Source organism: Teleopsis dalmanni, chromosome 1 (genome assembly GCF_002237135.1).
Source record: "Teleopsis dalmanni isolate 2A chromosome 1, ASM223713v2, whole genome shotgun sequence".
Taxonomy (NCBI): Eukaryota; Metazoa; Arthropoda; class Insecta; order Diptera; family Diopsidae; genus Teleopsis; species Teleopsis dalmanni.
In genome coordinates this window covers 125,993,818-126,016,971 of record NC_051846.1, presented here as the reverse complement: position 1 = coordinate 126,016,971, position 23,154 = coordinate 125,993,818, and the positions used below count along the sequence as shown (strand labels likewise).

At 34.3% G+C, this 23,154-nt stretch overlaps 1 protein-coding gene and 1 pseudogene across 1 annotated transcript; both read right to left on the bottom strand.

The window, feature by feature from the left end:
• Positions 1-23,154, bottom strand: part of LOC119665972 — a 103,607-nt pseudogene that overhangs the window by 3,939 nt on the left and 76,514 nt on the right.
• Positions 4,712-7,392, bottom strand: LOC119668456. The gene is made up of 2 exons (XM_038077961.1): positions 5,030-7,392; positions 4,712-4,940 (listed from the first exon to the last, which is right to left on the bottom strand). The coding sequence occupies exon 1, from the start codon at positions 6,649-6,651 to the stop codon at positions 5,173-5,175; it is 1,479 nt and encodes a 492-aa protein (XP_037933889.1). The 5' UTR covers positions 6,652-7,392; the 3' UTR covers positions 4,712-4,940; positions 5,030-5,172.

Below are 23,154 nucleotides of genomic sequence, written 5' to 3'. Positions count from 1 at the left end.
ACCTATTATTAAACCAGATGGTAGCATACGCATTTGTGGAGATTATAAGTGCACAGTGAATCAAATGCTTTGCAAGGAAACGTATCCTAATACCTACTAATACAGAAGTGCTAGCAGCATTAGCAAATTGTAAGTGGTTTACAAAGCTGGATTCAGATCGAGCGTATACACAAGTGAAGGTTGACCAAGAATCAGCAAGGATACTTACATTAAACACACATCGCACATAACACACATAACTAATTTACAATATTTATTACCTGTTATAGCTTGTTTGAGTGGACTGTATTGCATTACAAAAAAAGGATACAATAAAATTCCGGCACGTAGGATTTTTATTATTTTACAAATATATTTTTATTGTCGATACGGTGCCGTGTATCATAAAATGTATTTTAAAATGTGTTTAATATTCTACAATGTTACTATTTTAGTTTTGGGTTTTTTATTACCCGTGTTTTTTCCTTCGTATATAATTCTAAGAATTTAAACTATAACAGGCTTGGAATAATAAACTATCAATTTAAGGACATCCTGCCAGCGTGTTAAATATGCACAGTTGTGCATTATTTTAATATAATTTTTTATGATCTTAAAGAGAAAACTGGCATTTGTCTTAAAATAACATGTTCATTATTGAACATATTGCCAGCGCCTATATTAAGGCAGAATGGCTTAATATAAGATGAATATGAAATTGAATATTAGTAATTTGAATAATAAAACATGTTCATTATTGAACATGCTGCCAGCGCCTTAATTAAGCCATCATGACTTAATATAAAAGTATAATATAATATAAAAGATTAATTCAATAATATAGTATATATAAGTTTTATAGGTATTTTCTTTTAACAAAACTTTTTTTTTTTAAGTATTTCAATTTTATAAAAAAATAATTGTAGGATTTTAACATGGTAATATAGATCAAAAAAAATTATATAAATTAACATCATTCATTATTTAATATATTTTTTAAGATTAATTAATTAATTAAGATATAACATATAATAGATATATTAATAAACAAATATAGATTATGTTAATTGTTCATTTTTGAACAGTCTGCCGAGGGCCTTTAATAGAAATAGACAACAATTTTCTTCTTATTAGCGCTGCTCGAGTTAGATAAATCACTATTACTATTATTGTGATTGTAGTTAATCCTAATGCCGTGTGCCCAGAAATGTGATGAAATTGTAAATCTTTTAGCTTTACTGTGTTACCCTTTATCTCATTTATTTTCTTATTTATTTGATTAATTTCTTCTTTGTTATTTATTTTTCAATTATGCCAAGGTTTTATATTACTATTATCAATCATAATTGCGTCTCTAATAACCGGCTTGAGCTCCTCTACTATCGCAGAGCTTTGCAGATTACTAGAGGATGTTAATGTTGTTCCTCTTATACGTGCCATACATCCTTCTGATCCTTCTGATCCTTCTGACAACCTGATAAGTTTATTATTTTTTTTTTTTTTTTTCTCAAGAAGGGTTGGGAAGTAGTCTCCGCGTCACTGCATCCTCGAGGATTATTGTGACATACCCACTTCAGTTCCATAGACGAGTAGCAGTTAAGAATGCCAGTATGTCCTTTGGAGAGATGTTGCCTACTTCCGTTATAAGCGGATATGCAATGGATAAGTAGCGAAGTCTGAGTCTTGCAAGACTATCACAGTGACACAATATGTGTTCTGCTGTTTTCTCTTCTTCGTAACAAAGTCTACAGCTATCGTCTCCAGTAATACCTAGATTCAATAAATGTTTTTTAACTCCACAGTGTCCAGTTAGAAAACCTGTGACAAGTCGGATGCCACTTCTGTTCAGCATAAGTAGCTCCCTAGTTCTGGCTTTTGATCGAAACGGCATGGATTCTTTTGCTTGTCTGCAGGTAATTGTATTATCCCAATCATTCTGAGCTGCTTTTTCCAACCATTCATTAGTTTTAAGTTTGAAAAAGCTCCACGAAGGACCGCAGAATGGTTGTGGCCCAATATAGTATGAGGCCGCCCCTTTTCTCGCTAGTTCATCTGCTTTTTCGTTTCCCTCAAAACCGCTGTGCCCTGGAATCCATATTAAGTGGACTCTGTTCTTTTCAGCAAGGTCTTTGAGAAGTAGAAGGCATTCCCACACTATTTTTGAGGTTACTCGAGGTGAGCGTAGTGCCAGGAGTGCCGATTTACTGTCAGAAAAGATATATATGTTTTTTCCCGTGACGGGTTTACCTTTATATACCCTGAGACATAATTCAATTGCGTGTACTTCAGCCTGAAAAACTGAGTTTTCTTTACTCATACTCGCAAATATTTCCTCTTTAGGTCTTACTCCATATACTCCCGCCCCCACTCCTTCCATCGTTTTGGAGCCATCCGTGTACCACAGATGGTAGTCTCCAGCGAATGGAGGTATGTTCCGTTCCCATTCATTTCTGTCTGGTATTAGTATTAGGAACTTTTGGTGAAAGTTGAATTTAGGTAAGCAAATGTCAGATATGGTGATATTTAGTCCTTCCTCTCTTTGCATTTCCCTACCTAACAGGGAGTTATCGAGTAGTCTTGTTGATTGATTGCTAGTCAACTGTAGCTTGGCCATAAAAGTCATTGCTTCCTTTTTGACTAGTAGGTGAAGTGGGGGGAGCCCCAATGCAACCTCTAGGGCTGCTGTCGGGGTAGTTCTCATCGCTCCACTTGTCATTATGCAGGCTAATCTCTGCAGCTTACGAAGTTTATCTATTACAGTCTTCTGTTGTGCTTTTTTGTACCAGATAGCTGACCCATAAGTTACAATTGGTCTGGCAATAGATGTGTACATCCAAAGGCTGAGTTTTGGATTAAGGCCCCAGTGCTTACCAATGAGGTTTCTGCTGGTCCATAATGCCTCTCTGGCTCTTCGTATGACATTGTCTATATGAGAATTCCACGTCAACTTCTCATCTAGAATCATTCCCAGGTATTTTACTTGGGTAACGGATGATAGCTCTTCTCCATTTAGGAATGGGTAATTGGAAAGTACTCTCTTCCTTTTCTTTGTGAAGACTACCAGACTTGTTTTCTTAGGATTTACATTTAATCCTACTTCACTGCACCATCTACTAACGATGTTCAGGGCTTGTTGAAGTCGATATGAGATCATGTCTTCATATTTACCCCTGACAAGTATGACTATATCGTCAGCATAGCCTTGTGCCTCGAAATGTTTGGCACTGAGTCGATGCAAGAGCTCGTCTACTGCAATTGACCACAGGAGTGGGGATAATACACCCCCTTGTGGGCATCCTTTTACAGTATGTGCTTTTATTTCGGCATTGCCGAGAGTGGATTTAACCATTCTATTTCTTAGTACATTGCTTATCCATGTGCGTGTCGTATCATCTACTCCTCTGTCATGGAGGCATCTTTCGATATGTGAGTGATCAGTATTATCAAACGCTCCCTCAATATCAAGAAAGCATCCCACCGCATATTCTTTGCAATCTACAGACTCCTGTATTTTATTAGTAAGACTGAGTAATGCATGTGTGGTGGATTTATTTTGTTGGTAGGCGTATTGGTTGGCGTGGAGTGGATTTATAGATAAATACTCTTCCCTTATATGCCTTTCCACTATCTTCTCCATAGTTTTTAAAAGAAATGTAGTCAAACTTATAGGCCTATGGGATTTAGGAAGTTCGCTAGGTTTACCTCCTCCTTTAGGTATGTATTTGACAATTGCTTCCTTCCAATTAGTGGGAATGATTCCCATCGCCAGCCCAGCTCTAAAGATATTAATGAGGTAGGGCATAAGGTCAGTTAGTCCCTTTTGTAGGAGTGCTGGAAATATTCCGTCTGCTCCAGGTGCTTTGAAAGGAGAAAATGAGTTGATCGCCCATTTAATTTTATCTTCAGTGAAGATTTTACGAGCAATCTTCCAGTCATTGTTTCTGGGCCTTTTGGTCACCAGGGAACTAAGCTGGGAGATTGATTGGTCGTAAATTGTAGATCCCGGAAAGTGTACTTCTGTTAGAAGTATAAGTGACTCTTTGCAGTCATTGGTATAAAGACCATCAGGTCGTTTTAGAAGCCCAATGGGATTAGTGTGGCTTTTCGAGATAACCCTGTGGATTTTTGCGCTATTGCTTAAGTTTTGAATCTCTGAGCAAAAGCCTCTCCATGATTCTCTTTTTGCCCTTCTAATTTCTTTATTGTAGGCGGTGAGGGCATTTTTATAATTGTCCCATTCACCGTTGGTTTTTGCCTTGTTGAAGAGTCTCCGGGATTCGACTCTTAGCTTGGCTAACTTTTTATTCCACCATGGTGCACTTCTGTTGCCGGTCTTATTTTTCACCGGACAGGCCCCATGGTAGGCATTTATAATAGTTGTGCTTAAGGCAGCATCAGCTATTTCTAAATCATGAATATTTTTTTATCGTATGTTTATTACTGCCTAGATTGGCCTTGAGTTCGTCAGTATAAAGATCCCATTCTGTGGCCCTAGGCACCCTATACGATTCCCTTACCTTCATATTTAGATCAATATCAAATCTAATCTGACGATGATCAGACATGGATGTTTCTGCTGAAACATTCCAGTTTTTGATAAAATGTTTTATAAATTGTGTTGCTAGGGTGATGTCTAATACCTCTTCCCTGATTCTGTTTATAAAAGTGGGCTTATTGCCCGTATTCAAAATATATAGGTTGTTACCAGTTATAAATTCAAATAGACACTCACCTCTTTTATTGATGTCGGTGCTGCCCCAGATCGTGTGGTGTGCATTAGCGTCACTTCCAACGATGAGTTGCCTCTTGCTTTTAACACTGTAGTCTACTAGTCCTTTCAGTGATAGGAAGTCCAGGTCTTGGGAGTCTCCAGGTAGGTAAGATGAGCAGACAATGAGCTCTGTCTTACTTACTGGGGTGTCCACAGAAATTATAGCTGCTACCTGGTCCTTGTTGGTGTGCTGTGGAATAATGAAAGCATTAATGTCATCTCTTACCACAATACAAGCACGAGGTCGACCATGGCTGGCATGATCGTACAGTAGCTTACCTTTTATTCCCTTTATCTGGTTCTCATATACATATGGCTCCTGGATAAAGGCTAGGTCAATCTTTTCAGATAGAAGTCGCTGTGTCAACACCGCCGTAGCAGCTTTGGCGTGTTGAAGATTAACCTGCAGGCACCTCATCATTTTATTGGTATCGTCCTTTACCGTTCCGCATCCACTTGGGCAATTTTGTCCCATGAGTGGGTGCTTCCTGTCGAGGGGATCTTGAAGCTGGTTTCTTTGGCCCTTGCTTCTGGTCCTTTATGCTAGATACCGGTGTGCCACCCTGCTGTTTTGAGGTGCTGGGTCCGACTTCAGTTCGGGTGCTGTCCCGTGTGACCTTAACCGTCTCACTTGGCTTATCTGCCTGTGCTTTTGAGGTACTGGGTCTATCACCTGAAAGCGGCCTTTTGGATGGAGGCACCTGTTGCTTGACGTCACTGGGTTTCTCTGTCGTAAATGGCCTTTTTGTCGTCAGTTTCTTGGGTCCAGTTGGCTCTCCCTTCACACGTACGTGAATTTGTGTGAAGTTCAGATACAGCTTCCCTGCCTGACCGACTATCCAATTTTTGGATTTTTCGTCCACTGAGATCGTAACGGTTTCCCCACCATTCTTATCTTTCTCAGTCCTGAGAATTCTCCACGATGATGTGCAAATGCCACCATTTTGTTTTTCCAATCGGGACATCAGAATTTCTGGTGGTAGCACAGCAGAGGGGGGAATAAATGTGATGCACACATAGGTTTTGGGCATCTCTTCGCCCTGAAACACTTTGAGAATAGCATCCGGGAATGGTTTGAGTTTTGGGACACAGGTGGTCAGCCAGTTCCTCGTTTCACCATTGCAGCATGTTAATGAGAGCCATCCGTCTCTGTTAACACTGGTGATGAAGCCGTAGACACTATTGTGCTTGGGAAGTTTGTCAATTTCTTCCAGGAGCTTCGATTTTATCAACTCCATTTGGTCACCAGTGAGATTCACCTCCGGATATTTCTCATGGGCGATAGCCACTTTGCAAGCATTGGCTACATCCCTGTAAGATGGAGTCGGTTTTAGCTGGTTTCCGGTAGAGCTAGATGTGTGTTGAGTGGCTTTTGGCTTTTTGGGCTGCGGGCGTTGTGTTTCTTCGGGAGATGTGTTATTAGATCTGCACCTTTTGCTGGTACTGGGTCTGTCACTTTCTCCTTCTGCTGCCAAGGAAGCTTTGTAGAGAGAGTATCGCTCTCTCTCTTTCTGCTTCGCAGTCTCCAAATCCAATCCATCCCTAATCATGGCCTTGATGCGTCTTTTCTGAGCCCCGGTGAAGTATTCCGCTTTCTTCCTGGTCTCTATGTTGCCGTCACCTGAGTTCACCATGCTCTGGGTATTAGCATTAGACGCACCGCCATCGTGGTCACCTGTGTCCATAGGACTCTGGGTGTCAATCACCGGAGAGGTGTTCCCACCGCTTGATACCATTGGTCTCTGAGCAGATGGGTTCAGATCATCCAGATCCTGAATCTTGAGAGATGCTTCAAGCCTCTTTTCAAGATTTCCTCCAACCTTCGTTGGCGAACGGAGTAGAGCTTCTTCCTCTGACTCTGTAATTATATTATTAATTGGTATATTTAGTTTATTATCCATATACAGTGTTTAATATAAGGGAAAGAACAGTCACCCAAAGCAGAGCCCCATACTTTGAGAAGGCATTAATTAAAACAGGAGAGTGCCCGGTATCCTGAGTTCATTACTAAAAGACTGGATGCACCCCTCCAGTCAAGCATCCTCGGCGTAACAGTCTACCTCAGATTTGGGGGTTTTTATAGGTATCGTACAAATTTGAAAGCTACACATATTAAAACAAATATTACTATAAATACGTACCCGGGAAGTTTTCTCTTCCCAGCCCGACAATCAGCAGTCCACCCTTGGCAGAGACATGACCATATCAAGAGCTTCCCATCAGCCTGAGAGATTGTCGCACTTACCCTTACGAGTCTGGCTGATAAGCTGGAACTTAGTGGACGGTCTTTACCGCCACCTACTCCCTGAGACGCTAGAGTATTGTTTAGCCATTCAGACTTTGCCAGCTTGCAAAAACAAAGAGCCTATCTACAAACTAACTACTACAAGGACTACAAGGTTACAAACTACAAACTACAAACAACAAATTAACTACAAATTTATAACTAATTACTATCACTACAAACATAGATTACAAAACAACACATTCTACCTTAACCTACTGGTAGATCTTGGTTGCACTTCTTGCTCTAATCTCAATCAACATTCCAGTCAGTGACATCAGTGATAACACTGACTGAAATATTGATCAGAATAGCTCAAGTTGTATCTAAGCCCCTACACCACGACAAGGTGCCTACCACGTAGAGGTTATAAGTTAAGTTTATTATAAGTTTATTATATCTTCCATTGAATTTGAACATCTAATGTGGGCAGATTCTTGTTTAAAAGTTTTGAATATCCAACTATTCTGTCGATATAATTTGACCCAAATGGAAGAATTATTTACTTCTTCGTAGTGACAGTTATCTTGATTAGTTGGTTTTAGTGGCGATATTTCGCAAGAGTTATCGTTTGCATCTATCCAAGGAAAATTACCTTCACAAGTAAATTGTTGCTCCGCTATCTTGCTGCATTGATTCCATGTCAAAGGATCCATCAATTGATAAGCATTTATTTCCAGATTATAGAGAAGAAATGATGTCATAACTTACGGAATTATATATTTTGTGCCTTGGTTTATGGGTATTGGTATTATTTTATATATAGTAGATGACTGCTTGCTAAACAGTGGAATTTTTGCGTTAATCACTAATTTATTTCCAATGAATAACCCCTTTGCCTTTAATTGCTTATATATGGATTCTAACTCCGTTCCAGTTTTTTTACCAGGTAGTACTAGATTTTCGGGAATTTTATCTCTTATTTTTATTATTTCGTGATGTAACTTTGATGGTTTTATAAGAGCTGGGTTCAGTTTTCCATGATTAATGTCCATCAAAAGTTCAATAACTTCAGATTGAATGTGAGAACATTCTTCTATCATATCTGATAACTGTTTTGCTACCATGAAAAAGTTTATAGATTCCCTATAGACCAGAAAGGTTTCGTTCAAGGCAGTGTTAATGGATTCAACTCGTTTATGAATTTCATTGTATTGTAGCTGAATTTCTTCAGATGTGCGCTTTAATATATTTACTGTTGTTTCTACTACCGATGTTTGTCTTTCAGTCATCTGTTTTAAGTTGTGTTGATTCTCTAGTAGATTATTCATATCTTCTTCCAGTGCCTTTCGGTCATCTTCATCCATCATTCCGAATAGAAGGTGATAAAATGAACCAATAAATGGCAATGGTGCTCTCTTTCTTCTTTCTTTCACCGACCATATAAATAATTTATTACCATCGTTTATGTCTGATAATTTCTAGACGTTGTATTCAATATATTCTTACATTGGTCAGCAAAATTTTGTAATTTGGGACAAATTTTATTAGCTTTGTTAAGTACATCCTCTGCGTTCTTAACCATATTAAAGTATGGTTGCATATCATAATACGTTATTAAATTCCAAGTTGATATTTCTGAGCTGACTTTTCCCATCATGTCCAAATATAACGTTGTTTTATTATTTAGTTCATGTACTGGCGCAACTGATGATTTTACTGCTGCTTTCACTGTTGGTAAGACACATAACATTAGAAAATACAAGGTGGTCCATGCTAATTTTGAAGTTTTCAATTTTTCATTTGATTTTATGTTTAAATTGCAATGAGCTTCTTCTGCATTCGCTTGCTGTTGGTCATAGATCGTGTCAGAATCCATCAAAATGCAAAGTTTATGAATTGGTCTTTTTAATTTTCCATTTTTTGTTTTAAGCTCTACAACTCGTACATTTCCATCTTTGCCTTTATATACTTCTGTTATTTTTCCTAGTGGCCATCTAGTAGGTGCGGTATTTTCATCTTTAATGATTACTACTTGTCCCTCTGCTAGGTTTGGTTTTTCTCTAAACCATTTGTTTCGTTTTTGAAGAGAAGTGACATATTCCTCCTTCCATTTTTTCCAAAAATTTGTTTTAATTTTTTGTAAAAGTTTCCAAAGGTCTACTAAACTTATATTATTTTTAACTTCAGCTTCTGGTTCATCTAATATTGGACGACCTATTAAAAAATGTCCAGGTGTAAGAACATCAATGCTGTCAATTTCGCTACTTATATAGCAGAGCGGTCGAGAATTGAGTACTGCTTCAATTTGATTTAGAAGTGCAGTCATCTCTTCAAATGTTAATTTTGTTTCACCTATTACACGCTTCAAATGATACTTTGTTGATTTTACAGCAGCTTCCCATATACCGCCGAAATGCGGACTTGCCGGTGGAATAAAATGCCATTTAATTTTTTCTGCTGCAAGAATTGGTACCATCGAAGTATTATTTTTGATCGCATTTCCAAACTCTTTATCTAATTTTTTTAATGCGCCAATAAAATTAGTGCCATTATCTGAATACAAGTGTGCACTCTTTCCGCTTCTTGAAAAAAATCTTTTTAGTGCAGCTACAAATGCTTCTGATGATAAATCGCTTACTGCTTCTAAATGAATTGCTTTTGTGGACATGCATACAAATACTGCGATGTATCCTTTAAACGATTTTTGACCTCGACCTTTAGAACATCTCATATTTATGGGTCCTGCGTAATCGATACCCGTGTGTTCGAATGGGTGAGATATATTTATTCTGTAACTAGGTATATACCCCATTATTTGTTTAGCAAAATTTTGATTGAATCGAATGCATCTTGTACACCTTTGGCATATCTTTTTTATGGTTTTCCTCATCCCTAATATCCAAAAATGACGTTTTAAATGAGCTTCCATCAAGGACTGCCCATCATGTAGTGTTGATTAATGTGTTTGATATATAATTAATTCAGAATATCGATCTTTAGCGAGAATTATTGGATGTGTTTGATTATATGTAATGTTGGCGTTTTGTAGTCTTCCTCCTACCCTTAAAATTCCGTTTTTGTCTATAAATGGTCGTAATTGAATTAGTTTGCTATTTACATTTATTTCTTTCCCCTTTTTAATGTTGGATATTTCGGAAGAAAAATGTGTGAGCTGGTGCAGACGCAATATTTCATTTCTTGCTTTATCTAGTTCTTCTTTCGATAAATAATTCCAATTTTTTGACTTATTTTTTAAACAGTTAATAAATCGTAAAACATATGCTACCGTTCTTTCTAGTTTCGATATTTTTGATATTTTCTGTATTAAATCGTTAAATATATTATTATCTGGAATTAAAGTCGTGATAACTGTTGACATTCCATTTAATTTTTCATCATTTGACCATTCTTCCATTGGTTTTACTAACCATGCAGGCCCGTGCCACCATAGCATGTAATCTTTTAATTTGTTTGCGCAAATACCTCTAGATGCTACATCAGCTGGATTATCTTTTGTTCTTATATAACGCTATTCAGTTGCTGGAATTAAATTTTTAATTTCTGTTGCTCGGGTTCTTAAAAATTTTTCTTTGTTTCTCGGTTCTTTTAGCCACCAAAACGTGATTGCAGAATCGCACCAACAATAAGTTTTTGAATTTGTATTTAAAATTTTAATTATTTTATTCATTAGTTTTGCTAATAAATGTGCTCCACATAGTTCTAGCTTGGGAATAGTTTTCTTGTTTTTTATTGGTGCAACTTTGCATTTTGCGTCCAAAAGGTTTACATTTGAACCGATTTTGATGTATATTGCAGCTGCATAAGCTGCTTCAGATGCATCCGAGAATCCATGTAACTCCCAATTTTTTAAACTCGAGACTCCCATCCATCTTGGAATTCGAATTTGTTCCACTGTTTGTATATTTTTATTATATTTTTCAAATTCTTCCCGAATTTGTTCGTTTAAGTTCTCATCCCAATCATAATTTAATTGCCAAAGTTTTTGAATAAATAATTTTGCTGTAATTGTTATTGGTGTTAACCAACCTAATGGGTCAAAAATTTTTGCATATGTTGACAATACCATTCTTTTAGTTATTGTCTCATTTGACAATATATTTATTGAAAATTGGAATTCATCCTTTATTGGATTCCATTTCATTCCTAATGTTTTTATTGAATTATCTTCCTCTATGTATAATATTTTATTTTCAGCTTCAATAGGAAGATTTTTCAAGATTGATTGATTATTGGACATCCATTTCCGTAATTTAAATCCAGCACTGTTTAAACATTTAAAAATTGTATTGATTTTATTTTTACAATCTAATTTTGTATCAGCGCCAGTAATTAGATCATCCATATAAAAATCATCTTTAATCGTATTTTTAATGGAAATGTCTCCATTATAGTCTTCAGCAATTTGTTGTAGCGTGCGAACTGCCAAAAATGGAGCCGATGCAGTTCCATAAGTGACTGTGGTTAGCTTAAATTCCTGAATTGAGTCTGTTGGTTTTTCTCTCCAAAGTATGCGTTGATAATCTTGGTGCTCTTCTGCAAGTTTTATTTGTCTAAACATTTTTTCCACATCTGCTGTCACCACGAATTTCCATAATCTCCATTTTATTATTATGTTAAATATATCTCTTTGTAATCGCGGTCCGGTCATCATAATATTGTTAAGACTATTTCCATTGGTTGTTTTAGCAGATGCATCAAAAACTACACGTAATTTCGTTGTTGAACTTGCTTCTCTGATTACAGCCCGATGTGGCATATACTACAACCCTTCATTATGATTTTCTGCTTTGATCATATGACCTAAACGTTCGTATTCTCTCGTAAATTCTATATATTCTGACTTAACTTCTTTCTTTATTTTCTTCTCCAAGTTGATTAGTCTGGCTACTACTTGTTTTCTGGAATCCCCTAAGAATAATTCTTCTTTAAATGGAATTTGTACAATGTATCTTCCGTCTGAATCTTTTGTTGTAGTTGTTTTATATAGTTCTTGACATTTTTCATCTTCTTGTAGGTTTGTTTTGTTTTCATCTTCTATTTCCCAAAATCGTTCTAAATTCAAGGCTGATATTGCTTGATTTTGTATTTTGTTTGTTTGTAGCTGTCCGGATATTATCCACCCGAATATTGTTTCTTGCCCAACTATATCGTCAAATTTCTTAACCCCTTCTTTTATTATTTTAGGATATAGATCACTACCTATTATCATATCTATTCGATCTTTTTTATTGAATTCAGGATCTGCTAGTTTGTAATTTTCCCAGATCGTGGTATCAAACTTTAACGTTTGTACTGGCAATGGTATAATTAATTGTGGCATTACTAAGAATTCGCCTTTTACTATCATTTTATCGTTAAATCTTGATGTCATCTCCAAAATAACTTTGGAATTAGAGGTGCCAATAGCTACATTTGACAGTCCTGATAATTGTGTTTTATTTTTAATTTCCTTTAATGATAGAATTTTAGCTTTCTCTTTGCATATCATTGATACTTGCGAACCTTGATCAACAAGAGCTCTTAGTAATTGATTATTCCCATTAGAAGTTTTTGTGGAGATTAATACAGTTGGCAGCAATGTTAATTTCTTATTCTCTCTTTTTATTAGCGTTGACATAGTTTTACCTTGTTTATTAATTTTTATGTTCTCTTTTAGTTTATTCTGACTGTTGTCTTTGTGCAAAAGAGTATGATGTGCTATATTACAGTTTTTACATCTGAACGACGAATAACATTTGCTGCGATTGTTATGGCTCAAGCAAATTTCACATATTTGCTTTTCGCGAATTACCGATGTTCTATGATCAACTGACATATCTCCAAATTTGACACAATTAAATGTTCGATGTCCCATCTGATTACAATGAAGACAATGAATTTGAGAGGCTTGTGGCTTCTGAACATAAGTTGGAGTATTTATTGTATTTTTGATTCTCTGTTGAGCTTCAAGTGTCTGGAAGTGCTACTCTAAAAATTCTAATACGTCTTCTAATGATTGTACTTGTCTTGGTTTTTTAACATGTTGTTCGTATAGCTGAATACCTTCTTTGTCAAGTTTTCTAAGTATGATATGCGCAAATAATTCATCGCAACTAGAGCCCATATCTAAACAATTTTTAATCATACTTATACATTGTTTTGCTGAGTCATGAGCAATTCTTATGCTTGTAAATGATGTAGAGTTTATTGTTTTCATATCTAACAATTTATCGAATTGATTTGAAAAATTTAATCTCTTATTTTCATATCTTCTTTTTAAAGTATACCAAGCATCTTTATAATTTGCTGATGAACCGTTTAGAAGATAAGATATTGCTGTACGAGCTGTAGGTAATCAAGTTTCATTGGTATAGTTAATGTATGATTATTATGGATTACATTTTCAAACAATTCTTCAAAATTTGACCAATTATCTATTTTACCATCAAAATTAGGTATAGATATGGGTGGTTGAGCTACTTGATTTTGTATAATGGGTTGATCAACTTGAGTTTTTTCCTTATTATAGAATTTATGTATAAATGTAATGTCGCTGTTAAGATTTTCTAACATATATTCCTTCTGAAGAAGATTTATTTGGTCGTGGTTTAGCTTTTTCAGATTTGACTGTAGTTGGTTGTTATAATTATTTATTGCCGCTATAAGGAATTCCGTCCTTTTTGCATCACATAACCCCATCAGTAATTCCGAAGTGGCATTTTTTAATATTTCTACCACGTGTATTATGGCCTTCCAATTGCTTTCTTCTAATATATTTTCTGCTAACCTCTCTTCAGTTTTAGGGGGTTGTTTAGTGTCTATTTGCAATTCATTTTTTAATTTTCTATATTTTTCTTTCATTATATCCGGCCATTTATCATTAAAATATGGCATATCCACAATTCCTAATTGCTTTAATTTCCTATCATTTACATTGAAATTAGTCTGAATTTTATCTAATTCTTCTATTAACTCAATTTTGCGTTGTCTGGTATTTATTTCAGAAATTTTCGTCTCTATTTCATCTACCGTATCTAAGAGATCTTTTTGAGTTTTAACTAACTCAACATGAGTATTTGTTGCTAATGCCATCTTCAAGGTATTAAAAGAATTATTTAAATTATTATTACTTTTTATTTATTTCTTTTTTTTAATTCATTGATTTCTTTTTGCACAACCAATCTATCTTCCTTATCGGCTTGCAAATGTAGTTTTTGATAGAGAATAGCTATCTGTTTCCTTTTCTGGAATGCTTTTCCCGAACTCTTCTTCTTTTGTTGAGGTTTTGGTGAAGGTGGCCTTATCGGTCTCTGCCGTCTCCTGTATTCTTCAATAGTAAGATGCTTGGGACCTTGATTCTTGGTGTCTGTTGGAGTATATTTTGGATAAGGATGGTGTAATATACAAATTACTGATGATTAGTTTCGCAAAGGATATTTAGACGCCGATATTGTTTGGCGATCCTTTAGCTAACATTAATTTTTATTTATTAAAAACTCAAGAAAGTTTTGCTGTTCGGAACCTAGTGCGCTTCTTATGAGTGCACTTCTAGTTCTGATTTTTATTTAGTTTTTCACTTTCAACTTAACCTAGGTACATAACGACGCAGCGTATGTGCTTTCTTATTTACTAAATATTTTATGATTATATATGTATTTAATATTATTTATATTAATATTTATTTATATTTATGTACAAAACGACGCAGCGTAAGTACTTTAATATTTAATAATTTATTGCTAAGTAAGCGTATTCGATTCCACTTGTATCGAGTACGCTTACTGTTGATGTTGTTGTATGTATATGCGGTCAATGCCTGGCAAGCATATGGTTATATCGAAGGCAAAGTGCCGCCGATATATGTGGTGTCAAATTCCTTGTGTGGAATTGTGCATTTGTTTGTAAACAATGCAATGCGCTTGGAAACAATTAGTGTATTTTTGTATACACTGCACATTTAAATATAGAACCACTTATTATTATATTAATTGTATGCATTGCCACTATAACTAACGCATATACATTACACCTCCTTTTTGGGAAAGAATAATGCCATAACGGGATTATTCTTACTTTCTTAAATAAAGTTTTAATTTTCTATAGTTTTATATAATTATATTTAGTTTAGTTATATTTATTTGTGTAATCACTACATTTATTTTAACTTATTCATTGTACAATTTTATTCTATTAGTATGTACTAATTGTTTCTTATTTTTATTGTTTCTTATTTCAATGTTTCCATTGTTTTCTATACTTTCTATTCTATAGGGACCCGTGTATTGACTATCTAGCTTATGACCTACTTCATTCCTAAGTAGTACTTTATCTCCTATTTTTAATTCTAATTGTTCACTATTTCTATCATAGAGCAACTTCTGTTTTAATTTAGACTTATCTAAAAGTGTTTTGGCTCTAGTGTGCGCTATTTCTAATCTATATTTAATTTCTTTACTATAGTCATCTACATTATATAATGGACTTATGTTACTAATCGTATTGAATTTATTGAAACATTTAGGGATTTTTCCAAAAATAAGCTCGTATGGACAATATCCATACACCACTGATGGTGTTGTATTAAAACAATATGTGAAGTATTTCAACCATATATCCCAGTCGTTTTTATCGACTGATATGTATGAACGTACATATTCATTAAATGTTCGGTGACTGCGTTCTACAGTTCCGAGTGTTTGATGGTGATGAGCTGTTGATGTTATATTTTTGATTTTTAAGTATTTGCATATATCCGTTATTAAAGAATTTTTGTACTCTGTACCCATGTCCGTAATGAACGTCTTCATTGGACCGTACAAAAGTATAAAATTTTCAAAAATTGCCTTGGCTACAGTATTTGCACTTTTATTTGGTATTGGTATAGTTACTAAGTATTTTGTTAAATCACATATAAGTGTGACAGCATACTCATTGCCATTCTCAGTTTTAGGTAATGGACCAATGGTATCTACCAATACTGTGTCAAAAGAGCCTGTTGGCGTATCAGTTATTGTCATTGGTATTTTTGTATGATTATGAATTTTAGATTTTTGACATTTCTGGCATGATTTGACATATCTTGATATATCTTTGGTCATGTTTGGCCAATAGAAATGTCTTTTAATTTTTTGTAACGTTTTTGTTATTCCGCAGTGTCCACCTTCCACTGGGTCATCATGGTAATTTTTTAAAGTTTTTCTTATTTCTTCCTCTTTAACCAGTTTGGTCACCTTTGGCAGTAGCGCTACTGTTAAATTTTTCAATAATTTATTGCCCTTGGCCTTAAATTCATTTATTGAGACAAATTCGAAAATTTTCTCACTAGGTGCCATTTGTACTTTGTCGATGCGATGTTTGCAGGTTAATTTCTCTAACCTTGGGAATAATTGTCCTAAGTCAATTTTCCCATTGACAAACAGATCATCAATTATTATTTTTTCAATAATTTTATTTCCACGTTTTAAATAACAGTGGTTAGAAGTCAATTTCAATTTTATTTGTTTTCTGACGTCAGTACTATTAATGACTTCGTATATATGGGGCTTTTCGTACTTTAATTGTTGGTCGAGGGTATTTATTTCTTTCTTTTGTTTGGTGGTTGATCTAGTTCTCATTTTGAGAATCTTTATAGATTTTTCATTCATATCTTTAAAATCGTCTATCGTAATTCTCGATAGAGCATCAGCAATATAATTTTCTTTGCCTCTGAGATATTCCACTGTGAAATCGTATTCTTCGAGATCTAATCTCATTCGAGTTAATTTTGAACTCGGGTTTTTCATTGAGAAAAGGTAGGTTAATGGGCGATGGTCAGTCTTAATTAAGAAATGTGTACCATATATATATGGTCTAAAATGTGTTATAGCCCAATGAATTGCAGTAAGTTCTTGTTCAATGGTTGACTTGTTACTTTCTCCTTGAGTAAAAGTCTTTGAAGCATAGGAGACTGGAAGTTGTCTACCATCATGCTCTTGGCTGAGTACTGCACCACAAGCATGCTTGCTTGCATCAGTAGTGATACAGAATGGTTTTTTAAAATCTGGATACTGTAAAATAGTTGGATTCATAAGTTCATTTTTTAGATAATCAAACGCTTTTTGGCAATCTTGAGTCCATTGAAATGGAACTTTCTTTTTGGTTAATCTCGTTATATGTCGAGAATAATCAGAAAAATTTTTTATGAATCTTCTATAATAGTTACAAAAAGCAACAAATCGTCGTGCTCCATCAGCATCAGTCGGTACTGGGTAATCTCTGATTGCTGTGTATTTATTGTCATCCGGAAGGATGCCTTTGTTAGTGCATTTATGACCGAGATACGTAACCTCATGCATAAAAAATGTGCATTTGTCAGGATGTAGTTTAAGATTGTACTTCCGACATAGCTCAAAAACATCTGTCAAATTTTTAAACATATGCCTTTCAGAACATCCGAGTACAACTAAATCATCCATATATAAAAATGCTTGAGATGGTGTTAAACCAGAAAACGCAAGAGTCATCATGCGTTGAAAAGAATTTGGAGCAATTTTCAATCCATACGGGAGTCGTTTAAAACGATAAGAGCCATTTTCCGTAGAGAAGGATGTAATATCTCTTGAAGATTCGTGTAGCTCTATTTGATGGAATCCAGACATTAGATCAAGGCATGAAAAATATTTAGCTCTTCCCAATTGATCAAGAATGTCTTCTATTCTTGGAAGAGAAAATTTGTCTGCAATCAATTTTTTATTTATTTGACGGTAGTCCACTACTAACCGCCATCTTTTCTCATTTGAACCGGGTAATGACTTTTTAGGTACTAATAACAAAGGACTATTGTAGTTTGACATTGATGGTTCTACTATGTCATCATCTACCAATTTCTTTGCTTGTTTTTCGACTTCTGCTTTGTGGGTATGTGGTATTCTATAGTTTTTTATGTAGCTTGGTGTTTTATCACTTAACCTTAAACGCTGTTTGTAGAAATTATTTACAGAAATTTGTTCATTTTCTAAACCGAATATGTCACTGTAATTTGTACAAAGTGTTGTTAACTTGTCGCTAAATTTATTAGGAAAATTTTTGGATAATCTATTAATGATTTCTTTAGTTCGATGGTATGAAGTATCTTTTGGTTGTAATATATCATAATTTGATATTTTTTCAGTTTTTATATTATTAGCTTTTAAAGCTGTAACTGAACTATTCGTGTTGAGTATCCTTATAAACGCATTATTACCTTGAACTATAGTGTTTGCAATAAACACACCAAGTTGTAATTCTTGGTTTGGCACCAATAAATCTTCCTGTTCTGCGCTGAGGTATACTCTCCTAATTACTTGAGATCTTGCCGGTAACATGATAAAATCATTGTCACAAGTGTTTTTAATTGGTATGGTAATATGCTGTGGAAAACATTTTGGTCGTAAAACGAGCCATTCTTTATTTTGCATGAAATCGAGTTTACAATTAAATTCTCTTAGAAAGTCCATGCCGATAATTCCATCGCATGGTATAGGAAAATCATCTTGTACTGCATAAAATTTATGTGTTACTAGAATATTTTCAATTCTAAGATCTAACTGTGTAAGACCCAATGATTGGATCGAACCTTGGCCTATACCGCTGAGGGTTGTTACCTCAAATTTATTTACTTCATATTTATCTACATTTGCGATTTTTAGTAGAGAGACGTCTACTCCTGTATCTACTAATAGGGTTAGTAATTTATTAGTGGCATTATTAAAAAAATTAACAAACACGCCCAGGTTAAGGTTTAAGCTATATATTGTGTTATGTTTTAATCTCTCAGAGGCTGGTTCAGGTTTTCCGAACCAATATTGTTTTGGTTAGTACCATCATTAGAACTAGTTATTCTAACATTATGTTGGATCCTGCGGTTATTTCCGCGTCCTCGTTGATTTCCATATTGATTAGAGTTATTGTATTGTCTCTGCCTATTGTAGTTATTATTTCGGTAGTATCCTCTACCTCTAAAATTTCCATTCACGAGATTGTTTTCGCGATAATTATTTATATTTTGACGCTGTGTAAATAGAACAGTGTCTGTACGGCCAGTAGCATCCGTGCAGCTTTCTACAAATTTTTGTACCGCATCGTTCAAATTATTGAATTGGCCTGACTTCATAATTAGTCTGACTTCAGGAAGTGTACAATTTTTAACCATTGCATCTACAGATGCCTTAGTTGAATATTGTATAGCTATTTTTGGTGGTATCCCATCCGAAATGTAAGCACCTTGAATTGCTTTAGTTAATTGCTCAACCTCTTTAGTATATTGGTTGGCAGTTTTGTTCTTCTGTTGGAGATTCATTAATTTAGCAGTTAAGACTGCAACCGATTCTCCTTTGATATTTGTTTTTAAAGTATTTATTATGGCTAATATCGAGTTTTCGGTGGTTATTATTGTCCTAGCTGTACCTTTTAATTTAGTTTTTATTAAAGTAACTGCCAATCTTTCATGTTCTCCTTTTAATTCGACCATTTCGATACCGTCAAGGAAACTTTGTAGATTGGATGCAGTTCCGTCATACTCAGGAATGAGTCGTGACGCTGTACTAATAAATTGGTCAGCTGATTGTGCCATATTTGTAACGTGGTATTTTTCTATTTCTGATAAATTTTCAATTTCGCTATTTGCTTCTTCAATTGGTATTAATATGTCACTATCTTCTGTGACAAACAGTCTATGTATATCGAGCTGTATTGGTTCATCTAAGTTATGTGGAATTTTTTCCTCTATTTTATATTTAGAATAAATGTTTATTAACCTGTCTCTGGTTTCCCAAAATACAGAGTTAACAATTCTTTTATGGCTTTCTGTTAATCTATGGCTATAGTTTATATATATAGTTCTGATATTCTCTAAACTATTAACTAAGGTCAATAAGTGTTTTCTCAGAGTTTCTGATCTGATAAACGTATTTTTGTTTATACACTTGTATGCCTTGTTGAAATTTTCTTTTTCTGTTCTTAGAAATTCTTCTGTTTGAGACCATTTATCCATAAGAGTTAAAGAATTTTGTTGATTGATTTAATGAAAAATTTTTCTAACTATTTCATTCGCATAGTTAATTATTTTATTATGTTCTTCAAATGATTGTCTAATTTCTGTTTAGTTTTGCAGCTTTTGCCACATACAAAGCAGTTAAAAGTTTTCATTTTGACGAATCTAAGTAATTTAAGAATATTTTGAGAAATGTTGATTTACGTGCTGCCTATCTAATTATTTATATTTTTTCTAATACAATAGCGATATTTGCAGTTTTTACAAAATTTTTCTTAAGGGATCTACAATGAGCCTTATACAGTTTAAGAGCTAAGTTTGCACTAAGCAAAATAATTATTATTACGAAAAATTTTGTTGGGTCGTAAGATTCTTTTCTATCAACTTCTATTTCGTTTACTACGTTAGCTACAGGTTTATTTATTTTCGATTGAGGACTCCCCATTGTAAAATAAGAAACAACAGTGAAAAAGAATATCAACAGTAGAGAGAGACAAGGAAAAAAAATCAAAGAGATACCGTAGTGATTAAACAATTAAAAAAAAATTTGTTTTTTTTTTTTTTTCATTCAAAACATACTTTATAATATGTTATAATTTTTAATGCAAAATATATATATAATTTTTTTAATTTAAAACATTTATTTTTTTTAAAGATTTTTTTTTTATTTATGTATCAAAACAATAATCAAAGTAATATAAGATTTACATTATCCCTACCTATGGTTTTTGGCAACGGCTTAACGCCATGTTGTGCCTCTATTGGTTTGCTCTTTAATTTGATAGAGCAAGTTCCATTACAATTATAAAAAAAATATAAATAAAAGGAATTATACTTATTTCTCCTGTACAGCTCTTCGTTTTTGTAACTGTCTGCTGTGCCTAGCTTGTATAATTTTGTCAATTTGTTGCCATATTTTACTTGCGATTTCCCACGATGGTGGTGGTTCTGTATACAAGGAAGCCTTCAAAGCTGCTATTTTCTTCCGCTCTTGCACCAGTACGCCACCCCTCTTTTTGGGTTTGGGTATTGTCGGTATAGTTGTAAGCTTCGCTTCTAGGTGCCGTTGTTGTCTGGCACGATATTCCTCGATTGTGAGACGTTTTGGCCCTGGTGCATTGGACATGTGCTATTTTTATTTTAATATTTTATATATATATATATATTTTTTTTTTAAAATAATCACATTAGTCCTGCACCAAAGTCACGGTCGCCATGTAATATATGTGAATTACTGATGTTAGTTTTCAATATGGTATAGTTATCAAAGGATATTTTAAACGCCGATATAATTTGGCGATCCTTTTACTAACATCAATTTTTAATTATTTTAAATCAAAGAAAGTTGATTTTTGGTTTGGAACCTAGTGCGCTTCTATTGAGTGCACTTCCAGTTCTGATTTTTATTTAGTTTTTCACTTTCAACTTAACCTAGGTACATAACGACGCAGCGTATGTACTTTCTTATTTACTAAATATTTTATGATTATATATGTATTTAATATTATTTATATTAATATGTATTTATATTTATGTACAAAACGACGCAGCGTAAGTACTTTAATATTTAATAATTTATTGTTAAGTAAGCGTATTCGATTCCACTTGTATCGAGTACGCTTACTGTTGATGTTGTTGTATATGCGGTCAATGCCTGGCAAGCATATGGTTATATCGAAGGCAAAGTGCCGCCGATATGTGTGGTGTCAAATTCCTTGTGTGGAATTGTGCATTTGTTTGTAAACAATGCAATGCGCTTGGAAACAATTAGTGTATTTTTGTATACACTGCGCATTTAAATATAGAACCACTTATTATTATATTAATTGTATGCATTGCCAATATAACTAACGCATATACATTACAATACCTTGAGAAATCATCAATGAACGTGATGAAGTATGCGCTGCCTCCTAAAGAACTCACTTGCATTGGACCACAAATATCCGTGTGAATTAACTCCAGCACGCCTTTCGTTGTGACAACTGATTTAGCATAGTACGGTTTAGAACTCATCTTGCACATTGCACATGTGGAACATTGAAAATCACGAGGTGTGTTTAATTTCTTACCGCGCACTAATTCTTTACTTGATAAACTGGACAAGTCTTTTACATTCAAATGTCCATATCTTTTGTGCCAAATAATAAAGTCATTGTCTTTCTCACTAATCGCGTTTGGACTCTCTTTGTTTATATTTACTTTAACATTTACACAGAATGTTCCATTACATTCAGTTGCTGTGAACATTTTTTCACCTTGGTTTGTTATTACATTTGCTTTATTTCGTGAAAAATTTACAACAAAGCCGTTTTTTATAATTTTCGACACCGAAATAAAATTAGAGTGTAAGCCGGGCACATATAAAACATTTTTAAACAATATTTCACGCTCATTAATAATAGTTTTTATGTTTCCAATACCTTTTGCACTGACTAATTGACCAGTAGCTAATGTCACATTGTTTATGTTTTCTTGCATGGATAAAAAATAGTTTTTTTCTTTACACATGTGCGATGTCGCACCGCTATCTAGAATCCAATTATTTGTTTTGTTTTGGTTTTTAAACTCTGTAATATTAAATGCGTATTTTTGCGAGCTTTTAATTGTTCTGCATTGAGCCCGAATATGGCCTCTTTTTCCGCATGCATAACACTTGACATTATCTTTTGTTGTATATTTCTTTTACCTGAATAAGTACTTTTACTCATGTTTTCACCGCGAGATTTTATTGCTAATACGGTCTCACTCTCAATATTGTGTTTTTCACTTTGCCTTCTCTCTTCGTCTAAAATTTTGGATATTAATTGTTTTACTGTTGGCAACGAGTCTCGCGTTTCTAGCGCAACAACAAAACTATCCATATCGTCTGGAAGACTACATAGGAGCATGATTAAAAGCAAATCGTCAGATAAAATTACCCCGATTTCATTGAGATCTTCTATTATAGTGCTAAACCGATTAAGCTGCAAAGCGAATTTCTCATTTTTATCAATCTTAAATCGAACTAAACTTTTAAATAAAGCCACCTTTCGTGAAGGGCGTCCTGTCTTATAAATGTCACTCAGTACTTGCCATGCTTCTTTCGAAGTTTTACAATTTTTTATGTGTACCAATTCCGATGTTTTCACGCACAACAATATTGTAGCCAATGCCTTCTGGTCAGTA

Excerpts from the sequence above, each read along its gene's own strand:
- LOC119668456 (XM_038077961.1), bottom strand. The coding sequence starts at position 6,651 with ATGGATAATAAACTAAATATACCAATTAATAATATAATTACAGAGTCA.